Source organism: Mauremys mutica, chromosome 4 (genome assembly GCF_020497125.1).
Source record: "Mauremys mutica isolate MM-2020 ecotype Southern chromosome 4, ASM2049712v1, whole genome shotgun sequence".
Classification (NCBI taxonomy): Eukaryota; Metazoa; Chordata; order Testudines; family Geoemydidae; genus Mauremys; species Mauremys mutica.
This window is the reverse complement of record NC_059075.1, coordinates 30014798-30036866: the sequence shown is the minus strand read 5'-3', so window position 1 is coordinate 30036866 and position 22069 is coordinate 30014798. Positions and strand designations below refer to the sequence as shown.

At 41.4% G+C, this 22069-nt stretch overlaps 2 protein-coding genes across 3 annotated transcripts in view; one reads left to right on the top strand and one right to left on the bottom strand.

Moving 5' to 3' along the window:
* Positions 1-2134: 2134 nt before the first annotated feature.
* Positions 2135-22069, top strand: part of GOLGA5 (golgin A5) — a 93463-nt gene continuing 73528 nt past the window's right edge. The window contains exon 1 of the mRNA XM_045013929.1: positions 2135-2155. The gene's annotated coding sequence lies outside the window, so the exon portion shown is untranslated. The remainder of the gene's footprint in view (positions 2156-22069) is intronic.
* LGMN (legumain) overlaps positions 2431-22069 on the bottom strand; it is a 42937-nt gene continuing 23298 nt past the window's right edge. For both annotated transcript variants that reach the window (XM_045013931.1, XM_045013930.1), the window contains exons 3-14: positions 19887-19984; positions 18674-18755; positions 16235-16320; positions 13496-13571; positions 12849-12911; positions 11772-11838; positions 10261-10379; positions 9465-9554; positions 8153-8350; positions 7215-7385; positions 5199-5266; positions 2431-3236 (exon numbers count right to left, since the gene is read on the bottom strand). In XM_045013931.1, the coding sequence (XP_044869866.1) occupies positions 3197-3236; positions 5199-5266; positions 7215-7385; positions 8153-8350; positions 9465-9554; positions 10261-10379; positions 11772-11838; positions 12849-12911; positions 13496-13571; positions 16235-16320; positions 18674-18755; positions 19887-19984 (1158 nt within the window). In that variant the 3' untranslated portion in view covers positions 2431-3196. The remainder of the gene's footprint in view (positions 3237-5198; positions 5267-7214; positions 7386-8152; positions 8351-9464; positions 9555-10260; positions 10380-11771; positions 11839-12848; positions 12912-13495; positions 13572-16234; positions 16321-18673; positions 18756-19886; positions 19985-22069) is intronic.

Sequence of the window (22069 nt, the reverse complement as noted above, 5' to 3'; positions counted from 1 at the left end):
GGAAGCGGTGAAACCAACTTAGATCTAAGGTGTGGAGGGCACCCTTTGCATAGCTTTAATAAGAAATAACGCTTAAATTCAAGCAATGTACGGTAAACTTTGCCCAATTTAGGGCAAGAAACCTTGACAGAAAGCTGAGAATTGCACAAAATGTGCATAGAAGGAACATCCAATTACTTTAATATGTATGTGGCCACATTTCCAAGTTCAGATGAAGCATTGCATACTGGGAAATGTAGTAACTGTAGCCACATATTAAACTTGAGGCTGATGATTGCAGTGCATTGCATTGTAGAACTCCATGGCTCATTGGCCAAACTTTGGTCATTGCTGAACTAGTTTTTGAACACTTGTTTCTGAAAACCCCCTCATGTGAACAGGGAACTGTTGTGTGTTAGCATAGGCATGCTGGTGCTGAGTGGATCCTTCCCTGGTGATTAAGTGTCAGGCAGAATGGTGAACCTGCTAACCTACATTGGTTTTTAAATGAGTGAAGTTTTTTTGGTAGGGCTTTAATGGAATTGCTGCTAAGAAAAAGACGACTTATGAAAAGGCCTAAAATCATCAGCAGATTTGAGCGCTTTTGGGGTGAGAACTCAGCTGAATCCAATGAGGTGTGGTGCATCTCCCACAGTTTTTGACTTCTCTTCCATGCCATACTAGTTACTTAGGAATGGGTGCTACACAACCATGAGTAGCCATGTTATGGAAAATAGCACTTTGGAAATTATTCTTGCAGAAAAAAGTTTATGGATGTGAGGTAAGAAACTAAAATTTATGCTTTGTCATTCCAGTTCTGCTCTCCTGGGGCAGTGAAGCTCTACACTGCCCCAGTGCATTAGTGCCAAATCATGTAATGGCTGCTCAGGCACAAGTCCCACCTGCGTATAAGATAGTTGTGAAAATAGAGTTGAGAGGTAAGAAAGCTGAGCCAGGCCATGTGTGCTGTGTAATCTTTGGCAGGTCACTTAGCCTCATTTTTCATGATATATATTTGTTATGGGGCTTATTTAAAGAGCATTGAGACCCTCAGATGGAAGATGCCATATTATTATCTGGTAGACATGGGGAGCTCTGATCCCAGAGCCTCAAAAGTTTTTAGTTGTCTAACGCCCATTGATATAAATGGAAATTAGGCACCTAAATACCATTAAAGGTCCTGACCCTACTGACTCTTTTCAAGAAACACACAAACCTTGAGAGTGGAAATCTGGAAGACTGTAAAGCTCTTTTGAATAGTTTAAAGAAAACGTATTGTTACAAAGGGGAAAAATTGGAGAATAATGCTAAAGCTATGAATGACGGGTTCCAGGGGTCCATGAAATATACTGAATGTGTGTGTCTAAGACTGGCATCCAAAGGTCTTAAATGTTTGGCTAGTTTGATGTATACATTCAAACAGCTGTTTGAAAGTCTTTGTTTTCACTGCTGTTTCGAAGGGAATTTGGATGCTTACCACAATATGCTGGTCTCTCAGCCCCCCCTACCTGCAAGCTATTCTATGCAGCTAGACCCCACTGCCTTCAGTGGGACTCCAGACAAGTGTATGGATCTGTGAGCATGTAAAAGCTTGCAGGATTGGGGGGCTTATTTTGTGTGGTCTTCAATGTCACTTCTTTCCTTCTCTCACTATTAAGTCCCAGGGCCATAATGCTGATAGTGATGTTTTATGCCTTTTGCAATTCTGTGGTCTCATTTTTATTTTTAGACTTTTACCATCTGTAAGTTTCACAACTGAAAAGAAACAAGAAGTGGGGAAAAAAGCTGATGTTTAGGTAAGAATGAAGACTTCATTCTTCTTTCATATCCACTGAGGCAGAAAGCAATTCTTGCAAACCCTACATCTGTCATCACCTGTTCTAAAACATACTCTGGAACTTGTCTTTTATACCCTTTCTTCAGGAGGTGGCAGAAAGCTGAGGGCGGAGCAATGCCTCTAGCTTGCTCCTCCCTATATAAATGGAATTTCAAGCAACTCCTGCCCCTATGGGAAGGGCTACCCACAATTCCCAACCACACCACACCCCAAACAATGGCCTAGTTTTTTTTCCCCAGGCCCATTCCCTTTCCAAGCACAGCAAAAGGAGCTTTAGTAATCTATAGCATTCTTTTGAGAAATACTCCAGTGATACTCCGGACATGAACAGTGAAGAAGGTATGAGGAATTTTAAACTATTACAAAGCACTTTATAATTTGATACAGCTGTCTCAGCTTATGACTCACTGAGACATCTCAGTAGGAAGTGGCTTCTTCAAGTAAGTGTTTGAGACACTGTTTAAGAGAGAAAAGTGTATATGTTTTAAGCAGGTTGTAAGTGTAGAGTTTGGAGGTTCATTTCAGGTAGTAACACAAAATGTACAAGCTTTTACTTAGCTCTTGAAGCAAGTTTTTTGTTAAGACACAACAGCATAATGCCTTAAAGGTTCATGGAACATTCAACTTTCTTTTTATTCACAGATAATTCCAAGTGCTGTACCATTTCTCGCAGACTTGTGTGTACATAACACTTACATGATGGTGCTAAAAGTCACAGCATTAGACAGGTTTTTTTTATTCTTTGGGAAACCGTGCAACTTTATGCTCATTCAATTTACAAATTGGATAATTCTCAAGTACAACTGATTTCTTTATACCATGAAAGATTTAGAGCTTGATGTACAACTATGGCTTCTTCATTTTTCAACCAGTTTGCAAACTTGTAAACATAAGTTCATTAATAATAAACCCCACACTTTTTAAAGCTAATTAGTATTCATCAACAGTTTCAAATGCAAAATAATTAGTTAAAGATCAAATCTGAATCATAAAGTTAGGATCCCCAATAGACTGCATGTAGTGTTCAACTGGAGACTCTTAAAAATGATGCTACTGTAGCCTGCATTGGGCTTTGAAACAAATCATTTCCATTTCAAATGCTGCCTGGATAACACTCACTCTGCCCAAATGCATTTTGTAGAACACCAGTTATATCCGAAAGGCTAGAGGGACGCAATAAAATCCATAATGTCAAATGGGAGGCTTTTAAGTGCTGAATCTGTTCAGTGTTGTCCAACACAGCTCCCACTGCGTTATTTAAAACTGATATAGTGGTTAATGTTTCTCTTCTCTTTGCATGCAGGTGTAGTCCTGATTATTACAGTTTCAAAAATAGGCTATCGCTTTTAGTAAGGATTATTAATGGGAATGCTGTTTTCATTAATATCCAAGGCACACATGGTCCATGGCCAGTTGTATTCTGCAACAGACAAGAACAACAATTTTAAATACATCATAGTCTCATCATATTTAGATTAATTTAATATGATAGTTTTAAATATGGAAATTAGAATCTACTCATTAGGTATCTGCATCCATAATGTAAATAAAGACTAGTTATGGTAGAGATGCCTTTTCAAAAACAGTCTTTCCACTTTAAGATTCAGGCTACAGCTACACTGCATCTCTCTTGCGGCAGTGTAGGATACGCGTATCTACACACTATAGTGAAAACGGTCCGCGTCCACACTGCAGTGTGTCAGTGAAAGGCTCTGGTGGAGGGAGACAGCAGGGAAAGGCTCTGAAGCGGGAAGCTGCCAGAGCCTTTCCCCACTTCTGGAGCTTTTTCCTGTGGTGTGGAAAGATTCCAGCAGCAGGGAGGCACTGTTACATGCTAAAAATAGCAATGTCAATGGGGAGGTGCTGCTTGGGAAGTAGAGAGCTGTGTAGCGTACATACCCCTAGGGTTCAAGCGTGTCTTTACTCGCCTAAGCAGTGCCTCAGTGTCTCTGCTGAGGTTTATACCTGTGCGAGGGGGTATGTAGTGTTGTTACTCTATACTCTGCTGAAAGGAGTGTGCAGTGTAGCTGTACCTTATGAATGCTATTTATAAAATAGACTAAGCAGAGAAGCAAAAAATATGCAGCTAATAGGTAGCGAGACATTTACAAATTATCAGCTTCTGCTTTTTAAACAATCATAGAATCATAGGACTGGAAGGGACCTCAAGAGGTCATCTAGTCCAGTCCCCTGCACTCATGGGGGTTCTCAAACCAGGGGTTCTCAGGACAAATTTTTAGGTGGCCTCAGAGTGCGGAGGTTTTGCTGGTGGTCACTCTCTCACTTTTTCCTAAAATACCTAATTAGCTTTAGGATAACCAGATAAATATGCACATATACACGTCCAAATCATTGTAATTTATTTATTGCTAGCTAGTAAGTCTGTTCTGAAAAGTGATATTAACAAACATACAAGTATCACTTTTCACAGCAGACTTAATCAGCCCTGGCAAGCCTAGGGACAAATTAAGCCCTGGATAATTTGGAGGAGATGGGGCTGGAGCCCAAAGCCCCGCAGCTGGAGGATGGCTTCAGGCTCTGTCCTTGGACCCCATGTGGCCGGAGCCTGGGGCCTGCCACTGTGCAGCCAGGGCCCAGGCCTGGAGCCTGAAGTCCCAAGGACAGAACTTGCTGCCCTGCCACCCCAGGGCTGGAGCCCAAAGCCTGAGTCCCGCCACCCATGGGAAGGTGGGGAACTCACTTGCTCCCTGCTCCTCTAGTGTTATGCCCCAGGTGATTCCAGAGGGGGGCAGGGCCCAACCCCTGCTGCTAGCCCCAGCATCCAGGAGCAACTGAGAGGGGGAGGGGGCTCTACTTTGCCCCCTGCCCTCCAATCACAGCCCAAAAGGCTGTGGCTGCCAGAAAGGCTCCTGGTGGCCACATCTGAGAAACACTGACCTAGACCATCTCTAACACGTGTTTGTCTAACCTGCCTTAAAAATCTGCCATGACTGAGATTCCACAACCTCCCTAGGCAATTTATTCTAGTGCTTAACTAGCTGATAATTAAGAAGTTTTTCCTAATGTTCAACCTAAACTGCCCTTGCTGCAATTTAAGCCCATTGCTTCTTGTCATATCCTCAGAGGTTAATGAGAACAATTTACCTCCCTCCTTGTAACAACCTTTTATTACTTGAAAACTGTTATCATGTGCCCCCTCAGTCTTCTCTTCTCCAGATTAACCAACCCCAATTTTCTGAATCTTCCCTCATAGCTCACATTTTCTAGACTTTCAATCGTTTTTGTTGCTCTTTCTGGACTTTCTCCAATTTGTCCACATCCTTCCTGAAATGCGGCACCCAGAACTGGATACAAAACTCCAGTTGAGACCTCATCAGCGCAGAGTATAAGGCAATAAGGCTGATATTGCAAGCTGGATTACCTGTCAATAGGATATCCTCCTTCACAAACATTGACCAAGGCATACAGCTGTCTCAGAGCATACTCGTACTGCAATTGAACAAAGAACATTAAGCATTTCCATGTCAAATCCAAGGCTCTCTTTATTTAAGCTAGAAGTAAAAGAGCTTTGTAGTTGCTGTTAACACCAATGATTTCTATCCTTGTTGGAATATTCTAATATCAGACCAAAGTTACCCCTCTCTCACGCTTCTCATTGCACCTGCAGCCATACAATGTCCTTATATCCCTCTCCTTTATTCAGATCTTACTGCAGATTCCCTTCTTATGCAAGGCTCCTAATTCTAACCAATGTCAATGAAACCACAACTCTAATGAAGACCAATGTGGCCTCCCCTTGAGTTGGATTTGTCTCTCTAGACTGTTAGCTCCTTAGGCAGAGCGCATACCTGCTTTTGTCTCATGTGCTGAGTACTCTGTCAATGCTTCATAGATTAGACAAGTGATGACTTGAAACTTCTGCTTTCTCCATTGAATTCTGTTTTATGGTTGCCTAATGCTCTCAACTCACTTGTCTGTCTGATTTCTGCATCTATGTCTTGTGTGACACCTAGATTGTGAGTTCTTTGAGACAGGGACTGATTTCTCTTACTTGTTTGTACAGCGCCTAGCACAATGGGGCACTGCACATTGACTGAGACTCTTAGATACTATTGTAGCAAAAGTAATTATTTGTAGTAAAGCTCAAAAAAATTACATCTGAACTCAACAAGAACCAAATAATATCTAGTAGGCTGTCACAGGTAGTGTACAACAAGGGGATCTCTTTGTAGGATATAATTATGTGCTGTATATACTCGATCATAAGCCGGTTCATTTATAAGCCGACCTCCTCAAGATGGATAAGTAAAAATGGAAAATTTTCATGACCTGTTCATAAGCCAGCCCTATAATTCAGGGGTCAGCAAACTTTGGCTCCCAGGCCATCAGGATAAGCTGCTGGTGGGCCGAGATGGTTTGTTTACCTCGAGCGTCCGCAGGCACGGAGGTAAACCTAAGTAAACAAAGTGTCCCGGCGCGCCAGCTCCTTACCCTGATGGGCCGGGACAGCAACTGGTGGGAAAATTTTTGGGAGAGAGAAGCTGGGGGTCAGGGAAGTAACCCCTGTGACTACCCCCCACATGACCCCTTCCCTAGCCCGGGACCCCCACACTCTCCCCATCCCATCCCTTCCCACCTTATCTGGGGAGGGCCAGGAGACGATGTCTCTGGCCTGGCTGGAGCTGCTCCGGCTGGCTGGGCAGCGTGGCTACAGGCTGCTGCGGCAGGCCAGACCAGGCGGCGCGGCTGCAGCATGTTCCAGCGGGCTGGGCCAGGCAGCACAGCTGCAGTGTGCTCCAGTGGGCAGGTTGGTGCAGCCACAGCCTGCTCTGGGGGGTGGGGCCGAGCGGCACTGCTGCAGACTGCCAGCCAGGGAGCTGCAGCTGCTTCGGAGGCTGGGGAAGAGCAGCGTGGCCAGAAGTGGAGAGACTCTTCCCTTCTGGCTCTGCTGCCTCTCCTTGCTCCCTCTGTTGGGGGGAGGGGCTGTGTCCCACCTCTCCCTCTCTATACTCGTTCATAAGCCGACCCCCTTCTCTGGTGCTTCCCTTTTTTACTAAAATTTCATCTTATGAACAAGTATATACGGTACATAAGTGCTGTATTTCAAGGCTGCTGTTAATTGTGTTGAGTTGATTAAAAAACAATATTGAATGTCCTGTTACTTGTGAAAGGCAAGAAGAAAACAGTAAAAGGAGGGAAGGAAATCCTTCCTCTATTTTGATAATCTTGTTACTTGTAGATGGTTGAAAGACACTCTGTCTGCAAGCCTTTTACTTCTGATAATGTTTCTCAAGTTTTATTAAAGTGAAAATCCAGGGGTGTTCAATAATCCCAATTTTCCTTTTTGGTAAAAACTGACTTTGGAAGAACACCTTGGAACAAGCTGTGCTTGTCCTACTGACAAATGTATTGGGTTTTTTGCTAATGTTACACTTACCAAGGGAGAATGCCAGTTGAAGCAGTGGGTTTTGAAGTGATTCACTGCTGACTGGTAGCAGTCATAGTCACTGATGGTCAGTCTATCTGACAGAATTTGCTCAGTTCGCGCCTTTGATTCTGTTACCAAGGATATGATCTTTCGCATGGATTCCTGAATAATCTGTTTAGCCTGCACACAAAGCAAAGACAATTTATAATGTGCTTTTCCTGACCCTAACTTGGAGACTATTAACTGAATGCCACTTCCTTCTTTCAAAAAAAAAACCAAAAAACCTTGGGCTCTTTTAAAAATACTCCATTTTCTAAAAGAAATACCATTGAAATGACAGTCCCTTTTGGGCCTGCCCCTTAATAAAACATGAACAAATAAGAAGGGAAATGGGAAAGGTTACAGGTGGTGGGCTTTCAACAGAGCATTCATTTAACCTTTTAGTTCTCTCTGCAAAAAGGGGGGAAACACCCAGTAATCATGACTAGACTTGCTGTAGCAGCCTTCTGGGAAAATGTATTTGCTCTTCAATAATGATATTAGAGAGATTTGGGAGACTTTGGTTTTAGAGAGAGTCTCATCTCAGAAAGGCTAAAGTAGGCAGTCATTCTGAAGTATGGCTTTCTTGTGCAAGAATTATGGGGGTAAGGGGATATCCCCTAGTGGTAGAACCACTGGCAGTAAAATCTAGTAGGTTAGTTTTTGTATGTTTATATTCCCATTTGGTAAGTTACCAACAGAAGATGCCTTGTCTATAGGTCTCAGAAGTTTAAATAATTGTGGAGAAAAATATCAGATGGCTGTTACCAACAGCAGATGTATTTTGTCATGAACTGGGGTCAATTTGCAGTAACTCCATTAGTCTCACTGGAGTTACTTTTGATTTACATCCATATAACGGAACTGAATTTGGCCTTATGAACGGTAGTTAGAATTTTTAGCTTTACCTCTAGATGTGTTTTCATCTCCCCTGCAATCTTCTTCGCCTCATAAATATCATTGGTAGCCATCAGCTTCCGTTTCATGATTTCAAGAGGCACATCAGGACTAGGAGTGAGATCGTAGTGTGCCACTGGGGGCAGTGAAATAGGAGTGGATTTCTTTCCCAGGCCCTGAAACTGCACCACTTTCATAGAAGAGATACTCTGCACATTAGAAAGCAAACACACACACACACAGGTTAAACATCTCTGCTAGAAAGTCATCCTTTGTGTTGCCATACAAGTCTGTTAATTTTCTAAACTTGTTTGGCTATGGAAGACATATGAAGGTAAGTATTGTTTTACAAGCGGTAGGTTGCCCTAAAAGTGGCTAATCTTCATTTTCAAAGTTCCCTAAGGCAAAAGGCCACCAGGTTGAACAGCCTGAATTTTACAGATTGAAGACTACATCAGAAAATCATTTTATTAGTACACTGAACAATGGGATGGAATGCTTTCACTTGCGTGTATGAATAACTTGCCAGTTTATGGCACCTTCTACCCAAAGAGCTCAAAGCATTTTATTATCATTTATTAAGGCTCACAATGCGCTGGCAATATGTCTAGTACACCCCTTTTATGGATGGGTAAAGTGAAGCATTGGGAGGTTAAATCAGCGTCACTCACGCCCCATTCCCTGCATTAGCCTTAGACCACATTTCTTTTTGCTATATCCATGTAGGAAAAGAGGGCCAGTGAGGTCTGGTGCCAGAAGGCAAACCTGACCAGGAATTGCCCATTCTATTCTGCTTGCCTGGTCACTACGCTCTGCTTTTTCATCAGGCCTCAAGGCACTTGTGACTGGAGCAACAGCAGAGAACAAGAGAGTAGCCAGGAGGCTGGCATGAAACTCGGTGCTCAAGATGCACATAAAGGTTGAGGGGCTGAGGAGCAGCAAATAGCTACTGGCCCTTCTGAGGGTGTGAGCAGAGAATTAGGAAGGAGTAAGAGTTCACAGAGTAGAAGGAAGGATGAGCTGCTGTGCACAATGGGGGTAAAGAGGGAGAAATGAGAATTTCTTGGTTCCTGTCTTGCACTTTCCAATCTGAAGGGTAAATGCAGAGATTGAATACCTGCAGCTCTAGATATTAGTGGCTACAGGCCTGAGCTACAAAATTCAGATCTTGAGTTCTGCTTCTCCAGCTTTGAGCAGGCTTCAGTTTTTCAGGTAGATATTCAGAATCTGAGGATTTGTCCCCTTACCAGGGTACAGCAATTTTGAAGGGATTAAAATATATGGGGAGGACTTGACCTGGAAACCACTTAAATGAATACTCACTTTGTTTCCATATTGCATCACATGGCTGGTGTTGGTGTGTTTCTTTACTATCAGAAATTGCTTATGGAGAGTTTCTTTTTTCAGATCCTCCTGCATGAAGAAATCTATGTTTATAGATATCAAAATATGGCTGTTGTAAAAATGTAAGGAAAATGTAAAAGAGCAGTAGCTTCCCCTGAGCAGGAGGGAGTACCAGGGCAATGGCTATTGGGACTTCAAAAGAAATTAAATGAAAAGTTAGGAAACTAGGGTGAAATTGAGATTCTATGACATCTTCTCAAACTGCAGTAAAAATCCCTAAAGTGTTTCATTACTACTGTAAACTTGGTTCAAAACAACTCTCAATAAATGGCAGTAGCTTTTGTTCATATATTTAAGGATCATTAAGGAAGCTTGCATACACTGTTCAGTAACTGCACTTTGAGATTCATGTTCAAAAACTGGCAGTGATGTTGCCCCAAATTAGTAACTTTAGACTAAGTGAACTCAAAATTAGTGGCTAGACTGTTTCTAATTTTTTCCACTTCAACACCGACCAAAGAGGAATTAAGTTTCTGAATTAAATGTAAAGATGTCTAAATGAACAGTTTGCACAAATATTGAATTTGTCAGTGAACTATTTAAGTTTATAAGCCATCCAGTTCCACATTGCTAATGATTAAGAATTTAAACAATTTTTAATCTTAAATAAAACCTAAAGAATAAAATAAAACTTGTATACAGAAAAACGGTAATGCTTAAAGCTTTATACTTGTCTTAAATTTAAAGCACCAAATACCTGATCTAAGTAACTTACCACATCAGAATCTTCCATCCAGTTGACACTGTACCAGTCACCTAGGTAGGTCTGTCTCTTATCATCATAGTAACATGCGTAAGAAGACTCCCTAGGATTGGCAGCAGTAGTTGCATAAACTATAAGACAAATGGAAGAGCAGCCTTTATTTAAGTGGTACTTAACTGCCTGCTACACTTGTCTGAATGTCATGGATTTTATTCATTTACTTCAGTGCTTTGAAATGAAAAATCAGCCTGCTAATACTTTGTCCATAGTTGCTGTTGGTACCACTGAAAAAGCTCTTTTCTTTTTACCAACTGTGTGTTGTATTGTGAGCATATAATGAAGAATGTGTAGTTTTGGGAAAGAAGGCTTTGATTAAAAGCTACTATTCAAAAAGCTGCAAATACAGACACTATCTTAGTTGAAGGATAGATTCTTAACTGAACAGCTGAACTGCCTATTCTGCATGCTAACAATTGGTATTAATTTGACATTTGATTTGGAATAACATTGAATGTCCCTATGCAGTGTTGTGGTAGCTATGTCAGTCCCAGGTTATTACAGAGACAAGATGGGTGAGGTTTAATCTTTTATTGGACCAACTTCTGTTGGTGGGAGAGACAAGCTTTTGAGCTACACAGAGCTCTTCTTCAGATTCAGATTCACATGCTTCAGTGTAAAGCTAAAAGATATGACCTCACCCACCTTGTCTCATTTAATGTCCCTGAACTTCCTCTTTTCCAGAAAACACTGCCACTGGAGTAATACTGTACATTATTAACACTCATTGAGCACGCTAAGGTAAAAAAAAATCTTTAGAACAACAGCTCCATCCAACAATGTGCTATTACCGGTCAAGTATTTTCTAACACAATGGGATACCTGTTCAAAACAGTCCGCAAGTTATCCCATTACTGGGACAGGAAGCCTAATCCTAGCTCTGAAAAATTCACACACCTAAAAGACCTCAGTAGCTAAAGATATAGCACGGCATATTTTGTATGTTTGCAAGAATTTTTGAGTTCTAGGAAAGAAGTTGAATGTAGCATTTGTGATATCAATATAACAATAGTTACTTCTTTGTATATACAAGTTATTTTGTTTCCGTCAGAAAAGAGTTAGAATCTGGTGAAAAGCGGGACACCAAAACTGAAGACTTTATTGCCTCTTTAACAGTTTGCATTTCATAATTCTTTCCATGGTACATTCTTAATATGCTTAACCAATAATCAATTAAACCTTGCAGCTCGCCTTTGAGGGTAGGTGAGTAACATCATTTTGCAGATGGCTAAACAGAACAAAGGTTGTCAAAAATAAAGTTTCAAGTCGGTGGCAGAGCTAATAACAGAACCCAATAGTCCTGATACTCTGCTAAACCTCTACATACTCTGTTAAACCTCTAGAATAATCCCAGGACTGCCCTCAACACTTCTGATCAAGTCAGGATATGCAGCACATTGGCCACAAGAACTTTTGACCATTTCAAGCTGGGAAATGCCAGGCCAAAAAGCTGACTGATCACTTACCATTGATATTGTCAGCCAAATGGTTCATCATTGATCCAGATTCACATGCTTCAATATAAAATACCAGCTGTAGAAAGTGAGACGTGTTAGGAAAAACCAGTGGGCTGGAGAAGAGTTTCAACTCCTTTCAAGTGGTAATTAATCTGGTCCTAAAACGGCACACTATATACATAGTCCTACACATACATAAAGGCAAATTAGGTCACTTCCTGCTTTGAAAAACTGAAACAAGTGAAGAAAACTGCATTGAAAAGGTTTCTTAATGGCTTTTCTATGTACATCTCACATGGATCTTTTTGCTAATTCAAGCAGAATTCAACTAGCTGATCAGCTTTTTTTTAATTGGAAATAATATACCATTCTGAGTTGGCTGTAGACTCAGTATTTTTGAGACATCACCACTTATACAGACCTAAACACAACCAACTATAGTACTCTGACATGAGTAATAAAAAGTCTTATTTAAGAAGGTAATCTAACAAACAGCTATAGATACCAATTAGTTTTCTTTGCTCTAAGTGACTTCACCTGTGCTGAAATGGGAATAGAAATCACTTAGATAAAATAATTGGTGGGTTGTTTAATTTAAATGTTAGTTTCTGTAAGTGTCCCTTTATCCTCAGCTGACTTGTTATTTTGTAATAATAACCAGCAGTGAATCACAAGATATACACAGGCTTCCTACAGTAACGGTACATAGGGTCAAGGGTGAACAAAGCACAATAGGCAGGGGCAGGGGTGAAGTGATAGTGGGTGTTTTTCAACTCTACTAGTGATCAAAATATATGGGAGTCACAGGACTTTGCTAAATCAGGTTATGAAACCTTTCAACATGGATCCAAATAAATCACATGCTACAACTGGAAAGTAAACTGAAGATGGTCCAAAAAGGGAATATATATCCCGTTTAGATGGGCAATTGATCTAAATTTCAGGCTTTGAATCATCTTCCTCTTTAACAACTATGATTTTATTGTTTATACAATTGAGGGAAGTGCAGCCAAAGAGGTCACAAAGATGCTTCCTCTGCAGTAGTTCCTCTATTAATGTCACAACATCTGATAAACTGTTATTTACCTTTTGGTATTTTTTGTTATGGTACATGTAATAAATGGTCTTGTTCAAGTCCTTTACATGGAGCTGTAAAATAAGAACACTTGTTTTAATACCACCTTAATTCAGCAAAATAAATTGGAGAAGAAACTCATTTCATTAGAATAAATGATTCCTACTTTTTATATATTACTGCTTCTAACTATTTGAAGATATAAATATTTTCATTGTTGGAGTTTACAAGAGAGTTGCTTGAATGTTTAATGCACACTTGTACCCCTTTTGTTACTTAAATAAGTGATTTACTGTAGTTTGTGATCAAGTCCAAATTTAACGTGGAGTTACACTTTTTACACCCCCCTGGGAAACAGAGGTTACAATATTTACTACAATGTGCAAGATGAATAATCATGCCCACAACAGTCTGAATGATGTACTGCAAATCTGAGCAACAGAATCACACAATGAATAAATAGTCTGTCTGGACCTCAGCTTTCAAATATTAAGTATTCCATTTTATATCATGGCCCAAATTGCAATCTCATGTAAACTGGGAGATCAGAACATGGCCCCTTATATTCTTACCAAGAAAAAAATAGTGTTAAGAAATTTAGATTTAGAAATATTTATTTTTATGGTAACTTTAAAAATGTTCAAAATAAAATGCTTACATCACCATTAGGAAAAGCCAGTAGTCCAGGGGCTCCATGGTCAGTGAAATAAACAAACACATGATCCTTGGGACCACTGCCAAGAGAAATTCAGAAAATTGACATTCTAAACATTTCATCTTAGTCTTTACACAAAAACCTGTTATAGTATTGAGACATGCTGGTATTCATGACGATAAATCGGAAGATGTGGTCTCATTTATACCACCTTTTCAAATGACATACTATACTTTGGATACTTATGTGAAAAGATGAATGACTAGAAAAGGAATGCAAATAGCCAGAATCCTGAACAAAACACACACCTGTCAGGGATGGTCTTTCTAAATAATACTTAGTCCTGCCATGACTGCAGGGGACTGGACTAGAAGACCTCTCAAGGTCTCTTCCAGTCCTACAATTGTATGATTTTATGTATCTTTTAAGAGTGCTCAAAATTTTCACACTAGCAACGTAAATGGATTTAAGTGTCTTATTCTTGTAATATAAACATTTTGGGTCATTTAGTCCAAGATTAAGCTTTTGTAAAATAGTTTTATAAAACCTGAGAATCAATAGCTATTTCCATGATTATTTTTAATTTTAGGGTTAATCTAGTTCAGCTTCATAAATATATGCTGCAAATATCAGAAAACACTGGTACATTTAAAATGTGTTCTATGAATGCAATGTACTCAAATCTGGGATTTTTAACCTTCTAATCCAGTGGTTCCCAAACTGGGATTCATGAACCCCTGGGGGTTCACAAAATGTTACAAAGGTTTCTTGGGAAAAAATTCCCCAATGGCGGACAGAGCTGTCTCTAGGAACTCTGGGCACCATGGGGCCAGCAGCCTGGAGCTCCAGGACATCCAAGAGCTAAGCAGATCAAAGCAAGCATATCACACTGAGGAGCGAAGAGATTTAAACTTCAAGACTCCTTATAAAAAATGGAAAGGGAGGTGGATATTTTTTGCTATTTTTAAAATTAAATAGGCAGCTAGTATTGTTTTTAAAATTATTATGAAGAACAAGTTTAAGCTTTGTTGTAACGTGCGTTGTTTGCCTGGACTGCTCAAGACCTGAATGCTTGTGTAGGAGGAACTCTTTGAGTTGGCTTCTTAAATACTTTCATGCTGGTTTAACATGATACTCCTTGATGAAACATAGGAGCCTTGTCTTATAACAGGCTTAATCAAAGTGATACAAGCTATGAAAGTGAGATCTTGGAAGAGTGTTGCTTTTTTCATAATGTAATAAAAATACTGTAATGATAATAATAATTAATAAATAGTGTGTAATAAATGTCATAAAAACAAATTTTATATTTCCACTGCTCTTATAATTTATACTTGGGTAAAAGAGAAAATCCCTGGCAATATTCATTTTTAGGAGGGGGTTCGCGAGACTTGACAGTTGAGTGAAAGGGGTTCACAAGTTGTTAAAGTTTGGGAACTACTGTTCTAATCCTTGATGCTCCATTAAGGTGGATTACCTACACCGATGGGAGAATCCTTCCCATCAGCATAAATAGAGTCTACACTGAAGTGCTACAGTGATGCAGCTACAGCTGTGCTGTTGTAGCGTTTCAAGCGTAGATAAGCCATCTGTATGGTAATGCAGAATAGGACCAGGTGCATTGTGGATTTTCGTCTTCCCCTGATGTATCTGGAATATTGTAGGCCAGTACCAGACATAGTTAACACAGGACTTTCCATACCTAAAAGATGTAGCAATAATAGGAAGAGATTCTAAAGATCCTTCTTTGTTGTTAAGACCCTTAATGAGTGTAACTGTGTGAAGGAAGACAATGTGGCCAAGCTGCTCTGAATTGTATGGTTGTATTTATCCAATTTAGGATTCTACTATTTCTCCATTCTGCTAAAATTTAGCTATTTTGCCAGATTTATGTTTGTACTAGTCTGGTTCTGATTGTATTGGATACTTAAAGGCCTTGATCTCAGAAGACCTTGTGTAGTCTGCCGCAGGGATCAGAAGGTTGTTCCATTCATGCAAATGACAACTATGCATGGATGCAAGTAAGGTTAAATACTGTCTTCTTACTGAGTAGCAATAAATGTTGGGACCCCTGCACATCCATTACCTTACTTACAACTATGCGGGGGGCGGGGGGGGAGGGCAGGTTGAAAATGCCTGTGTATGAGTAGCCATGGGCCTAAATGCAATTTTTAATTTGGCTAATGAAATGTTTAGCTACGTTCACCTTTTAGGCCACATTCCAGTTTAGCAATTTTGCAGCAGTACAGTAATATATTCATTAATAAAAGCTCAGAACCCTTCTCAGCACATCTAATCTTGTATTTATACACTGAATATTTTAAGCCTGAGCTATGTAGGTGAAGCCCCACGTGACTACAGCCATGTGGCAATGACCAATTGAAATACAGTCCAGCTCTGTAACTTTTCTCCTTGATTCCAATGCCAGAATTCCCCTCTCTCTCCACCAACTTGTCTGCAGTAGCCAAGTTGCTCTCTATTGTGGATATCTAGATCTCAATCCACACTATATGTGGTATCAATCAGATACAGACACACACTTTTTGATACTAGATTGCTAAAAAAAAAAAAGTAGAATTGTCACATTACTAATGCCAAAGACGTAGAATAGCCATTGACAAGTCTTGCTAATCCTCAATCTGGACAACAATATAACTAAGATTTCATTTAAATCCTAACATTACTCAACATCAGCACATGTTGATCTGAATGATCATTTCCTGAACAAAACTTCTATGTTACCTTTTTAATACTTTTCCTGATCCTATGCCCTTCATTGCTTCAGCATCACCCCTCAGAACAGCAAGGAAATTTTCTGGAGTAACATCCTACAGATCAAGAGAGTTTTAAAATTAAATATGAAATGCAGTAACAGTTGAATTTATTTACTCACCTAGACAGACAAGTTCTGTACAACAGAACCAACAAATGTTTTACAATGCAGAGGAATGCTGTTGGGGTGGGCTTTGGGAGCTGGTGCCTATGATAACCATTATTACTGATCTTCATATGCAGCATTTTTCTTTTCCCGTAAGGGCTTGTCTATACAGGAAAGTTTTACTAGCTATACCAGTATACATAAAATGATATAGATACACTAGCATAAACCCCCATGTGTGAATGAAAGTGGTTCTTTGGTTTAACTTATCCCCCTTCCAAAGCGACACAAGCTAAACTGAAAAAGGACACATATTCCAAAATAAGCGTATACGTAGTTATATTGGTATAACTGTATCTGTTTAAATTTACACCTCGGCATATGCCAGTACAACTTTCCGGTGTAAACGAGTCCTTAATCATGATGGTCACTCACTGCAGTTTTAGAGCGTGGCTGCTCTTGAAAATCAGGCAACAGTCATAGTGCTGGAAACTTGGAAAACGCGCCAGCCATTGCACACGTAAAATACAATGAAACCTATACTTCGTGTCAACTTTATTAGGTGATCTCCTGCCGTGGGAGACTGGCTGAAAGTATCCTGAATTTATTATATCAAGCACAGTTCTGATCCTCCTCTGTTAAGCAACTGATTTTTCTCAATCCCTTTAAGTAGGTTTCACTCTGTCAAAAAGTTCTCGCCATTTAACCTAATACCAAAGGGCTACTGCTTCTCATTTCCAGTTAAACAAGTACAAAAGTAAGCCACGTTTGCCAAACAATGTTTTTTATCCAGCAGAAGTCTCTAACTACTGGCAGGATTCAGTAAAATAAGTAACTATTTTTTTCATGAAGTTAGGAATGTCTTTGTCTGAGAAGTTAATTATTACTTTTAATGAAGTGTAGAGAAGACAAGCAGTCAGGTGACAGTATGAACAAAAATTTAAGTGCTGTTTTTATAGCTCTTGGCAACAGGCTTTATGGTTGCATACGCAGTCTCTGAGACTACCTCCAATTTAAGTACGTCTAGACGGCACGCCACTGGTGACAGCATGTAGGATATGTGTAGCTACATGCCACAGTAAAAAGCATGCTGTGTCCACTGTGATGTGCAGCTACACACAGCAGTGAAAGGCTCTGGCAGTGGGAGGCAGAAGGGAAAGGCTTTGGCAGCTCCCCACTGCCAGAGCCTTTCACTGTGGGAAGGAAAGGCTCTGGCAGGGGAGAGGCAGCAGGGAGCTGCCAGAGCCCCTCCCTGCTGCTAGGAGCTGTTAGAGGCTTTCCCTGCTGTCTCCCCCCACCAGAGCCCTTCTCCAATGCTGGAGCCTTCCCCCATGGCACAGAGAGACTCTGGCAGCAGGGAGACAGAGGGACACTACACTGCTAAAAATAGCCATGTAAATGGGAGGCACTGCTTGGACATGTAGAGCTGCGTAGGCAGGGCCGGCTCCAGGCACCAGCATTCCACGCTGGTGCTTGGGGCGGCAATCTGCAAGGGGCGGCAGTCCCTGTTGTTTTGCCCCCAAGCGGCACGCCGAATTGCCGCGGCGGGGGCAGTCCTTAGGGCGGCAGGCGCATTTCCGCGGTGGCGGCAATTTGGCAGCAGCTTCTATGTTTAGCTGTCAGGGTCGGCTTCAGCTAAACATAAGGGCACATGGACTTCCCTCGCTGCCTACGGCAGCAATTCCGTGCGCTGCTTGGGGCGGTGAAAACTGTAGAGCCGGCCCTGTGCGTAGGGTATTCACCCACAGAGTTCAGGCTTGTCTTTACTCTACTTGTGCTTCACCATCTACACTGCTCTTCAGACCTATGCTAGGGGAGCATGCAGTGTACATACTCTATATGCCGCTGTAAGAAGTATGCAGTGTAGACATACTATTAGAAGCAACTTGTAAATTACTCAGATATTGGGCTACTGAGCCATACACTCAATGAGTGATTGTTTCATCAAATCTACAGTGAAATTTAATCAGTGCATGTTTACATATTGAGTTATTGATTTTTTTTAATTGTAAAATTTCCCCTCCCCTCACTCTGAGCATGGTGCAGAAATAATGGAATAGTCTATTGTTATAGTTTCTGCTCCACTTTAATATGCCCTCTGTTTACATCCTGGTTAGAAAAGGTTGTCAAGCCATCCAGCTGGATGTTCACCCTTTCAGTGCTTTGTATCAACCAGAGGCTTAATACTCAATGTATTCAGGAATATCTAACAGCCTGGGGGGTGAAAAAAGATTTACATGGGTCACTAAGGAATGTTAAATCTCATACATATTGGTGAACAGTAGAGATTACTTCGGTCCTACCTCTTGTACATAGTCCTTTGGCACTCCCTTGTATACATCTGTGCCATTGGGTCTATTGATGATTATGCCTTTAGTTGGATTTCTGAAAATTAAGTTGGACACACGTATTAAGAATAAATCATATGCCATATAGTGCCAACAAATTAACTAGAAAAATATCAAAAGGTCATGAAACATCGACAAGATCAAGCCCAAATATTTGTACATATTTATTTACAAAAGCATCACTCTTTAAAACTGATTTTTGAATGATCATGTGGAGGTCTTTGTGCCTTATCAATTACATATGTCTAGCTCAAGCCCCATGTACCCAGTGGCAAGACCAGGTAAATTGTTCTGAGGGTGCAGGACATGGTTCGTGATGGCTATAATCCCTGGATTTTCAGCCTGGGTGCTTGAAATAGCCCTTGCTGGTTCTGCTTTTTAATAGTTTTACTCTCTTTTGACACCTGAACTATTGCCAGTGCTGTGTAATTGCAGTCACTGATAGCAAAATATTAACCAGCTAGTGTCAGCTAGTTCAGTTTATCAATTAAGGCAGCTGACTAAGGTGTGGCTGTCACTGTGCCCACACAGCTTCTAGGAACCAAAAGTTAGAGCTGAGTGTTGAAATTAGTCCAGAGTGAAGGGCTATCACTGAAACTGGGTGCAGCTGCACATAAATACTGACCTCCTTTGTACAGCATTTCAAGATTTACTCGTGAAAAGTGCAATGCAAGAGCTGGTTGCATTATAAACGCAAATATGGCCAAAGATACCAAATCCGATGATGCATGGGAATTTCCTTTTTTCATGTAAAGTAAGCTTTGGGGATTAAACAGGCTGACAATGGCCCATAAAGATATCCACACTATATAGGCATGTCTGTACTGTAAAGTACTACATAACAGATAATTTTTACTATGTATAATAAAAATTAAGATTGTTTACTTGTATCACAACATGCAAAAGTAAGTTACCGAGGAGCTCTGAATTTACACTGCTATAACTGAGATCAGGATCTTACTCTTGAAATTTAGAAATTTGCAAGGCACACATCCTAAAGTGAACTCATTTCAGTGATGGGTGAAGTGGTCCCTGTACATATTCTGTGGAATGCTAGGATTCTTCTTTTTGAGGTGCTACATACACACAAAGTACTATTGCTAACTATGGAACAGGAAAAAAAATATGTAGTATATGGTTTAATATTCTTGCCATGTTCTTCACTTACTCATCATTATCTGCAATGTCATCATACATCATGACAATGATCTGTTCATCTGGAATTCCATTTCTGTGTACAATCTGGTAAGCATGGCATACATCAGCCTGAAATAGAGCAGAATGTCCTTGTTAATCTTTGGGAACAAACAAAAATCACTTTATAGGCTTTTTGTCTAAAAGAAACTCCGGACCAACATCCTCATCTAAATAACAGGATTTCACAATTGTCACTGTGAAGCCTAAAATGTCTTGAGTCAGTGTGAAGGGATGAAAACAGTTACAATCATGGCTGAGAGCTCCTTCTGTTCAGAATATCACCAGATTCTATCGTCGCTGTGAGAACAGGATGGAATGTTGGAGTCCAAAGGTTCGGTGGCAGGTGGAATGTGGCAGCTGATCAGAGAAGCTGGGGATTGCAAAAAGATGCTTGTGCCTCCAGCCAGGGCAAGCTCTGTGCACAGACTTTGGGAAACATGTATAAACAGCAATACTTCTCCCTACAACATGGTGTGTGGGAAACAAGGGCCCCATTTTCAGCTTTTTTTACACACACGACTTTCTGAATGACACCCGTGCAACAGCATGGGCTTTCAGTAACTACCTGTAAATATAAAGGATTGGGAGCCTCCAGAAAGCCTGAGCACACAGCTGTCATCAAAGGCTTAATGGCTTTCTCCTAGCCTGCCACTTTGACCATGTCATCCCTCTTTTTGCATCCCTCCACTGGCTTCCTCTTCTCCATTGCATCAGACATAAACTGCTTATATTCACTTTCAAGGCCCTTCACAGCCTGTCCCCACCCTACCTATTATCTCTTCTTTGCAATTGAAATGTCAATTCTTATCTTTGGTAGGCCAGTAATACCCAGGGCCGGCTCCAAGGGTTTTGGTGCCCCAAGCAGCGGGAAGGAGGGGAAAAAAAAAAAAAGCAGCCGCGATTAGCGGCAGCTACACCGCGCCGCTTTCTTCTTCAGCGGCAATTCGGCGGCAGGTCCTTCCCTCTGAGAGGGACCGAGGGACCCACCGCCAAAGTGCCCGATGTGCCGCCCCTTCCCCTTGGCTACCCCAAGCACCTGCTTGCTGAGCTGGTGCTTGGAGCCGGCCCTGGTAATATCAGCCTTCATCACCCACTTGTTAAACTTTCAAACAAGCACATTAGTGGTTTCTCCCAGGCTGCCCTCCATGCTTGGGAGAAGCCTCCTGGAAACATCTGCAAAACTAATTCATATCCACCTTCAAATGCCTCCTTAAAACTCTTTGCTATAATACCTACAAAAAACTTGACAATGGGTAGGCAGCTGAGACCTCTGCCTATCAATAGAGTCTTACTGTTTCCTTGTGCCACCCAAATCTATTTGTCTATATCAGAGGTCCCCAAACCGTGGGGGGCACCCCACTGGGGGAGGGCATGGAGGAACATTCAGGCGGGCACGGCTGAGGCCTGGGCCAGCCCCCAAGAGGGGTGGGGAAGGAGGGCCACCTAGTTCTGCTCCTGGCCCCGGCCCCACTGGCCCAGCCCCCAGCTGTGACCCCAGCCTCAATCCCCTTACCCCTGTCCGCATCCCTTCCTCTAAGCCATGGCCCCGGTCCCAGCAGGCTCTGGGAGGGCACAGACCCTGTAATGGGGGATGCAACCCTGAAAAGTTTGGGGACCACTGGTCTTTATCCATCTGTTATCCACTGTCAACTAAGGTTGTAAACTTTTTGGGGCGGGAACAATATTTTTATTTGTACACCGCCTAGCACAGGGGTTCTCAGGACAAATTTTTTGGTGGCCTCAGAGTGCGGCCACCAATTCTTGCTGATGGCCACTCTCTCACTTTTTCCTAAAATACTTGATTAGCTTTAGAATAATCAAATAAATATGCACATATACACGTCCAAATTGTAATTTATTTATTGCTAGCTAGTAAGTCTGTTGTGAAAAGTGATACTAGTATGTTTGTTAATATCACTTTTCACAACAGACTTAATCAGTCCTGGCAAATTAAGCCATGGATGGAGGGTTGGGGGAGGCAGTGGGGTCCAGGGGAGATGGGGCTGGGAGAGGCAGTGGGGGCCTGGAGCCTGAAGCCCTGCGGCCAGACCGCTGAGAGCCCCATGGCCAGAGGACAGGGTCCAGGGGCAGAGCCTGAAGCCATGTGGCCAGAGCCTGGGGCCTGCCACTGTGCAGCCAGAGCCCAGGCCTGGA